Genomic DNA, 9350 nt, shown 5'->3' on the forward strand with positions numbered 1-9350 from the left:
ATCCAAGAGTAAAGTGAGAGTGCTTGACATAGTTTGAAAGACTTAGTGAAAAACAGTGTGGAGATAACTTTTAGGAGTGAAAAAGGCTCTCTGAAATAGAAGCTAGTTTGGTAGTGAAAAAAAATAGTTTGAGAAGAGTACCCAAACACTTTTGTAAACAGCAAACAATCAATTGGTCATAAAGCACCTAGATTCAGAAACACTCAACAAAAATATCTCACACAGGGATAAATGGACTGGGAACACATAGAATTCACATTAAGAGAACACATGATAGGGCTCAGGGAGGCATATAGATAACAAAATGCATAGAACACATAGGAGCTTATAGAATGAATAGGTTAGTCATGATGGTAGGTAATAGAGCCATGTTAAAATCAAAGAAGCACTGGACAGAATCAGACACACAACTAGAGTAAGTCGAATGCCTTAAAAGATTAGGTAACTAACATTATTTCCTCAGTGAAGGAGAATAGACATGTTGGATAAACATCAAATGGACGACTATAGTTTGTACATGCTAATTACATATTAAACAAAGCGAGATTAGACATGCTAAGTAGGGCAGTAAATAGGAACAGGAATTGAATTCATAACTAATGAGCTAGTACTATAATGAAGCACATAGAGTTTAGGTTTCAAAATTGAACTGAGACATACCAGCCAAGGAAGAAAAATGCAGAATATGAAAGAAACAGATGCAATTCCACTATCTAGCCTTGGATTTCAGCCGGCTAGACCCACAGTAGCACAAATAGCAAAAAAGGAAGAGAGAGTTTAAATGTATGTGTGTGTATCCTGAACTGATATTCGTGTCTTAAGAAGTTAAGTTACAGAGTTTATATAGTAGTTCGAAAGTATAGCAAATAAGGTAAAGGAATCAATAGTAAGCAATTAAGGGATCACAGAATCAATCACACAAAGAGGTTCAACACGGTCTTCCTCTTAATTAAGGGTAATTGGCCAATGATAATGACAGGATCTAATTAAGGCAAGAGGTTCAAATCAGACTAAATAAAGGAGTAAAGAATCAGAGGTCTAATTAAGGAAAGGAGTTCAAATCAAACCAAATAAAGAACTTCAGAATAAAATAATCAGGGGTTTAATCAAGGGAAGAATCATGTAAAGGAATCAGGAATATACAACAACCAAATAAGGCAAGAACAACTAATTAGGGTCGTGATCATAGAAACATGCAGGACTCATGCGTACAGATTCTTAACAACAAATAAATCAACCAGATTAACAACAATGCTAGAAAGAATATATTGATTTCCATAAATAGAATAGACTAAGTAAAGCTTTATAAACAAAAAAGTTAGCGGAAAATTGATTCTGAAACCCTACTAGAGATTAGTTAGGGCAAAAATCATAGAGCAATGCATTTGACAAAGGAAAATCGTGTAGGTCAAAGATATAGAGTGAATCAATACAACTGGTAACATTGAAAAACTCATAATGAAGCAAAATATCAAAAAATCAGAGTTTCACATAAATTGACTAGGGTTTAAGCAACTTTTGCGTAAATCAGTTAAGAACACTAAAGGATAATTGATTAAACATTTTAAAATCAGAAAGACCTTGAGAAAATGACTTAAAATGAACCCTAGTTTAGGGAAAAGTTGGAAAATCAGTTGAAACTGGAAAATTTCAAGGAAATCATGTAAGAGTTGCTCGATTCGTCTCAGATCTATACAGACCTGAGAAGATCAGAGATAATAAATTAGGGTTTTTAGAAAGCATAACAGAGACAAGAACATAGGCCTAGAAAACCCTGGATTCATAGCAAAATAAGAAATGTTTCTTACTTATGGTTGAGCAAATGGCCTGAAACAAGCAAAGAAATCAAATGTACAAACCAGACCGCCTAGGTCCCTTGAGATCTTCTCAAGGATCTAGGAAACCGATGAACCATAGCAAGTAGGAGGCCAATATAGGTCTGAGAAGACAAAGAAACATCATAGAACGGAGGGCTAAAACTGTGACGACGCCTAAGGATTAGGGTTCAGATAGAGAGCATTTGAGAGCGAAAGGAAAGGGCGATGGTGGAGTAAGGTGGAAAAATGAATTGGGTTGGGGGGGGGTCATTTGGAATTAAAATGGTAAGAACAAATACGGGCCATTGATCTTAGAGATCAACGGCCAGGATTAGGGGGCCTAGGTCAGGTTTAATTTAATTTGGGCCTGGGGTGAATTGGGTTAGGGACCTAGGCTGGTATTTAGGTCCGAAACAATTAGAGAAATTAAAAGGCTATTTGTTAAATACCCAAGTAATTGAATAAAAACCATTTTATAAAATAATTAACAATAGGAAAAAATAATTTTCATGCATAGAAGTGCTTCAAAATAATTATTCAATATTTTAAAAATATAATGGACAAATTTGTGGTAAGATCATGTAGTTATGTGTACGTGGGCTATAATTACAAAATTAATGCAATTGTAACCAAAAGGTGTAAATCCAGTAATTTATGAAATAATTGGAACTTAATATGGCTATAAATATCAAAATTAAATCAATGAAATGTTGTAGAACCATTTGTGTTGAAATTTTATAATTATTTATATAAATAAAATACTAGAATAAATAAATATAGGAATTATGAAAAAATATCGATTGATGCTAATGCATAGTTTTGGAGGTATATATGCATTTTGAAAATATTATAGGAAAAAATTAGGTATCAACAGCTGCCCCTCTTTACTCAGGAAGGATGAAAGAGTTTTCGGGTAAAGAAATGATGGTCAATTTTGACCGAATGGGATGTTTTGAAAGATAAAGGCCAAACTCTGGTCTTTGAGCTACCTACATATCCCTGGTTTTATAGGAATCAGGACATGTGTAGTTCCGGATCCACCAATTAATTAAGCCGATGGAGTTGTTATAGGAATGGTAGCCAATCTCAGCAAAGGTTCTTTTGTGAAGGGTAATGTCGGATGGAGTTATGATTTTGGGTTTGGAGTGCATCAGATGTATTATAGAGTAGATAGCTGGATATCACGAGGTAGGATGGGTAATTGATGAGGATCGGTTATGAATGGCGAAATGAAAATTGTATGAGCGGAAATCGGAGCGAAGGTTGTTCCTGTTTGAAGAATGGTTACCTCCGAGATCACCTGCAAACTCAAAATACGACGCATGCAAGCACGTACATTACTACGAAAATTTAAACGTGATGCTAATTCCCTTTCGACCATGAAAGATTGTCTTTGGATTGTGCGGATGACGTCTTTAGACCATGATGTCCTAGGCCATGAATTGTGAGACAAGAGATTCGTAGGCCATGAAATGATGTTCTCGGTCCAAGAAAATGGTGCCTCCGAACCATGACACCTTTGAATAATGATATGCAAATTTGAGAGATCCTCAGGCCATGGCATGGTGTCTTCCGGCTATGAGGATGATGCCTTTAGCTAATGATGCCTTTGGACAAATTGGAGATATTTTATCCCATTAGATGCAATAATATGATGCTAAAATTGACAAGACAAGGCTTAGTCTTGTGAGATTGAGGGCAGAGCTTATATCGAAAGAGGAGCAAATAGATAGTATTGGAATAGAGTAACGTTTATGCAAGGAGGGACTCTGCTTAGTCCCACGAGAAGGCAGTGCTTAGCCTCATGCAAAATGGAGACAAAGCTTAGTCTCATGTAAGATATGGAGGTAGAGCTTAACCTCATGTGAGATGCGGGACAGGCCTTAGTCCCATGCAGATGAAGGCAGAGATCAGCCTTATGCAAATGTAGAGGCAGGGCTTGGCCTCATGCAAGATAGAGACAGAGCTTAGTCTCATGCAGGATACGGGACATGGCTTAGTCCCATGCAAATTAAAGGTAGAGCTTATCCTTATGCAAATATAGAGGCAGGGCTTAGCCTCATGCAAGATGGAGACAGAGCTTAGTCTCATGCAGGATATGGGACAGGGCTTAGTCCCATGCAAATGGAAGGCAGAGCTTAGCCTTATGCCAATATAGAGGCATGGCTTAGCCTCATGCAAGATGGAAACAGAGCTTAGTCTCATGTAGGATGCGAGACATGGCTTAGTCCCATGCAAAAGGAAGACAGAGCTTAGCCTTATGCAAATATAGAGGCAGAGTTTAGCCTCATGCAAGATGGGAGGTAGAGCTTAACCTGATGCGAGATGTGGGACATGGATTAGTCCCATGCAGATGAAAGTAGAAATTAAACTTCTGCTAATGTGGAGGTAGGGATTAGCCTCATGCAAGTGTGGAGGCGTGGGTTTAGCCTCATGCAGATGGAGATAGAGCTTAGTCTCATGCAGGATGCGGGATAGGACTTAGTCCCATGAAAAGAACAAATAGCGAATAAGAGTACAATGTTTCTTAGCAGGAGATACGTTCAGTGCCTGATGGCCTATTTGATAGTGATTTTGCTTCGTGTATATGTACATGCAAATGCTACTGCTACATCAGATGTACCTGCACTCAAAGAAAAATTGTCAGTTTTGTAAGGGAGGTTGGTTCGTGCCTTTGTCTGTCGGCCTTGCTTCTCCATGTTGGATGTCTTGTTTGAGTTTCCCTGGGTAACATCTGGCTGTTACGGAAATAGGGTTTTCGAAAATATGCAATTATTGATAAAAATAGATTTATTTTAGAGACATTGTGAAATATCAAATAATTTTAGATGAACTAGTGATTGTAACACATTTAGAGACATCACAACTTTCTTGTGTTAGAATTTTGAGGGTCCTCCTCAAAATTCTATCGTAGTTTTAGTAGATGATCCTTCAGCCGTTTGCGAGCAACAAACTCGTTGAACCTTCTTCGGAATTTTGAGAACCCTTCTCAAAATTTGGCCCCAGTTTCTTAACCAATTTCTGATTTTCTGGCATGCAATAGCGTTGGCTAGACTCGCTCCAGAATTTTGAGGGTCCTCCTCAAAATTCTACCCCAGTTTCTGATTCTGGGGGAAATGAAAATTTTATTATGATATGATCGAACCCATAGGGCTTCCTACGTATCCCCTCTTAAACGGGAATCAGGTCAAGCATAGTTTAATTACATCTGGCGAAGAAATGTAAATAGTTTAAATATAGTATCTTTTGACTACGTCTGAATTGATTGGTTTGGCCAGACTTCTCCGTCCATTTCTGCAAGTATGAGTGCTCCTCATGTTAGCACCCTGTGAACCATATAAGGACCTCGCCAGTTGGGAGGGAATTTCCCTTTGGCTTCATCTTGATATGGGAAGATCTTCTTCAGCACCAGCTGTCCTAGTGCAAACGGTCTTGATTTGACCCTTCTGTTGAAAGCTCTGGACATTCCGTTCTGACAAAGTTGACAGTGACATACTGTGTTAATTTTTTTTTCATCTATAAGGGCCAATTGCTCAGAGCGGCTCCTTATCCATTTTGCGTCGCTGAGTTCAGCTTCAGGTATGACAGCTTCGGTACCATAAACCAGTAAGTAAGGAGTTTCCTCGGTTGATGTGCAAATTGTAGTGCGGTATCCCAACAAAGAAAAGAGTAGCTTCTCGTGCCATTGTTTGTGGTTTTCTACCTTCTTCCTTAGTGTTTTCTTGATATTTTTGTTGGCGGCTTCTACAGCTCCATTCATTTAAGGTCTGTATGTTGTTGAGTTCTTGTGCTTGATTTTGAAAGTTTCACACATGGCTTTCATCAAATCACTATTGATATTGGCGGCATTATCAGTGCCAATGGACTCAGGGACTCCGAATCGGCAAACAATACGATCCTTGACAAAGTCTGCGACGACCTTCTTGGTTACATCTTTGTAGGATGCGGCCTCTACCCATTTTGTGAAGTAGTCAATGGACACTAGAATAAACCTGTGCTCTTTAGAAGTAGTGGGCTCGATTGGACCAATGACGTCCATTCCCCAGGTGGCGAATGGCCAAGGTGAGCTTGTTGCATTGAGCGCATTTGGCGGCACTTTTAATGTATAGGCATGCACTTGACATTGGTAGCATTTGCGGACATACTGGACTCAATCTGTCTCTATAGTCATCCAAAAGTAACCGGCCCTAGGTATATTTTTGGCCAAGACAAAACCATTCATATGCGAGCCGCAGGTCCCAGGATGTATCTCCTCAAGTAGATTAGAAGCCTCTTTTGCATCGACACATCTTAGCAATCTCAAATCAATAGTTCTTCTATACAAGTTTCCTCCGTTGTGGAAGAAGTAATTGGACAATCTCCGGAGTATGCATTTTTGAGTATGGTTCGCATGCTCTGGGTATTCCCCTTTTGCTAAGTACTCCTTGATGTCACGGAACCAAGGTTTTCCATCCGTCTCTTCCTCGACATGACCATAGTAAGCCAGTTGATTATGAACTCTCACTAGGATGGGATTAATGAAATTTTTATCTGGGTGTTGTATCATGGATGACAAGGTGGCCAAAGCATCAAAAATCTCGTTCTGAATGCTAGGAACATGCCGAAACTCCATCTTCGTGAACCTCTTTCTCAATTCCTGTACACGGTGTAGATATGGCAATATCTTGGAATTCTTGGCAGCCTATTCTCCTTGTACGTAGTGCACAAGCAGACCTGAATCACCGATTACCAGCAACTCCTAAATATTCATGTCGATTGCCATGTTAAGCCCTAGTATGTAGGCTTCATACTCTGCCATGTTGTTGGTGCAGGGAAATCTGAGTTTAGCAGATACCAGGTAATGTTGACCTGTTTCTGATACCAGAACTGCTCCAATGCCTACTCCTTTGAAATTTGCAGCTCTATCAAAGAAGATCCTCCAACTGTCATATGCTTCAGTAATGTCCTCTCCTATAATAACACTTCTTCATCAGGAAAATACATTTTCAAGGGTTCGTATTCTCCTCCTGCAGTATTTTTAGCAAGATGGTCTGTCAATGTTTGTCCTTTGACCGCCTTTTGAGTTACATAGACGATATCGAACTCATTTAACAGTATCTACCACTTGGCTAACTTCCCAGTCAGCGTGGATTTCTGAAATATGTACTTCAGAGGATCCATCCTGGATATGAGGTACGTGGTATAGGCGCAGAAGTAATGCCTCAAATTCTGGGCTCTCCAGGTCAAAGCACAAAAGTGCGTTCTAATAGAGAGTATCATGCCACGTAAGGTGTGAATTTCTTACTCACGTAGTATATGGCTTGCTCCTTTCTCCCTGTCTCGTCATGTTGTCCCAAAACACATCTGAAATCCCCATCTAATACAGATAGATAGAGTAGCAAAGGTCTCCCAAATTTTTGGCGGGACTAAGGCTGGTTGTGTCGACATGTACTCCTTGATTTTGTCGAAGGCCTTCTGACAATACTCGGTCCAGCTTGTTTCGGCATCTTTCCTCAACATCTTGAAGATGGGTTCACATATAACTGTGGACTGCACTATGAAGTGACCGATATAGTTGAGACGTCCCAGGAAGCTCATTACGTTCTTCTTGCTCTTTGGTGGCGGTAACTCTTGAATGGCCTTAACTTTGGATGGGGCCAACTCGATCCCTTGGCGGATGATGATGAATCCCAATAACTTTCCTGCAGGAACCCGAATACACATTTTGTGGGGTTCAATTTTATGTTGTACCTCCTCAATCTGTCAAAGAACTTTCTCAAGTCTGCTATATGATTTGCGGACCTCTTGGATTTGATAATGACGCCATCCACATACACCTCTATTTCTTTGTGTATCATATCATGGAAGATGGTTGTCATGGCTCTCATGTAAGTAGCCCCAAAATTCTTTAGACCAAATGGCATCATTTTGTAGCAGTACACCCCCCACGGTGTAATAAAAGCTATTTTCTCTGCGTCTTCTTCATCCATCCAGATCTAGTGATAACCTGCGAAGCAATCTACAAAGGATTGGAGCTCATGCTTGGTGCAATTGTTGATCAGAATGTGTATAGTTGGTAGTGGGAAGTTGTCCATAGGACTTGCTCTAGTCAAGTCTCGATAGTCAACACATACTCTGACTTTCCCGTCTTTCTTCGGAACTGGTACAATGTTAGCTAACCAGGTTGGGTACTCAACCACTCTGAGAACTTTGGCTTTGATCGTCTTAGTAACTTCCTCTTTGATTTTCAGGCTCATATCTAGTTTGAATTTTCTGAGTTTCTTTTTCACTGGTGGACACATGGGATTGGTAGGCAACTTTTAAGCCACTATGGACGTACTCAAACCAGTCATGTCATCATATGACCATGCAAAGATATACTCGTACTCCTTCAAGAAACGAATGTACTCCTCCTTCTCTGGTGGTGATAAGTGAATGCTGATGCGAGTCTCCTTGATGATTTCGGCGTCTCCCAAATTTACTGCTTCAGTTTCGTCCAGGTTGGACTTAGGCTTATTCTCAAAGTTCTCAACCTCCCTGACAACTTCCTCAGCTATTTCATCTTCTTCATCTGAGTCACTATCCTAATATTGCATTGCCTTATTACATGTCACAGTTGTCTGTTCATTAGGAAAAGTAATAATAACGTTGTAGAAAGAAAAGTGTGAAAGGTAATGATGAATAATAAATAGCAATGCATTAATTAGAACTGAAAACATCGAAAACAAGTACGTCTTGATGAACCGAGCATTTATTTGAAACAAGTAAGTCTTTAAAAACAATATACTAAAAATCTTAGGTGCCTAGAATGGATATAGAAATAAAATTAAGTTGATTGCCAAGCTACCCAGGGACTCGGCGGGCCTAGGATGGTGTGGTAGTCAAGTTCCTGAGAACAACTCCCTTCTCTATAGTCTGAATAGAGAGGCCTTCTTCCTCCTCCTCCTCAATTATTGCACTGCAATCCATGTCTTCATCCTCCAGGAATAGATTCCTCAGCCCAACTAGTGCTTCTTCTTCTGCAGTTCTCCATATTGTATCAGTTTGGTAAAAAGTTTGACCCAAATATGGCACTGGTTACTCAAGAGGGAAATAAGGTCCATGCCATGGAGGTGACCAATCATCATACTCCTGCCATGTATACTGGTATCTGAGCCCGAAAGTAGTACCATGACGTTTCAGTTATATTGGTTTGGTGATGCCTTGGATATTCTTCCCAAGCCCCTTGTCGGGTTCATACCCAGACCATGCTAGTACGATTTCTATTTTGTTCCTCCACCATTTGTCTTTCTCAATGGCATTGACACATTAGATGTAATGATAGATTTCCCCTCCTAGCCTTCTTCTGTTTCCGATAACCGAGATGGTTTGACTGGTGTAAATGGGGTTACTCCAGTCCCCATGAATGATCACCTCATGATGGTTCCATTCGAATTTCACGACCTGGTGTAATGTGGAAGCCCCAGCCCCAGCCCTAGCGGCATGTATCCATGGTCAGCCCAACAGAAGATTGTATGAAGTTGATATGTCAAGGACTTGGAATTAAATGTCGAA

At 39.9% G+C, this 9350-nt stretch overlaps 2 protein-coding genes across 2 annotated transcripts; both read right to left on the reverse strand.

Annotated features, from left to right (window-relative positions):
• Positions 1-5130: 5130 nt before the first annotated feature.
• On the reverse strand, positions 5131-5577 carry LOC138884912 (uncharacterized). The gene has a single exon (XM_070165779.1). The coding sequence runs from the start codon at positions 5575-5577 to the stop codon at positions 5131-5133; it is 447 nt and encodes a 148-aa protein (XP_070021880.1).
• Positions 5578-5967: 390 nt separating this feature from the next.
• LOC138884913 (uncharacterized) lies at positions 5968-6429 on the reverse strand. Its single transcript, XM_070165780.1, has one exon. It carries the CDS (start codon positions 6427-6429, stop codon positions 5968-5970), a length of 462 nt encoding a protein of 153 aa, XP_070021881.1.
• Positions 6430-9350: the final 2921 nt, after the last annotated feature.

This window comes from Nicotiana sylvestris, chromosome 2 (genome assembly GCF_000393655.2).
Source record: "Nicotiana sylvestris chromosome 2, ASM39365v2, whole genome shotgun sequence".
Taxonomy (NCBI): domain Eukaryota; kingdom Viridiplantae; phylum Streptophyta; class Magnoliopsida; order Solanales; family Solanaceae; genus Nicotiana; species Nicotiana sylvestris.

Excerpts from the sequence above, each read along its gene's own strand:
- LOC138884912 (XM_070165779.1), bottom strand. The coding sequence starts at position 5,577 with ATGAATGGAGCTGTAGAAGCCGCCAACAAAAATATCAAGAAAACACTA.
- LOC138884913 (XM_070165780.1), bottom strand. The coding sequence starts at position 6,429 with ATGGAGTTTCGGCATGTTCCTAGCATTCAGAACGAGATTTTTGATGCT.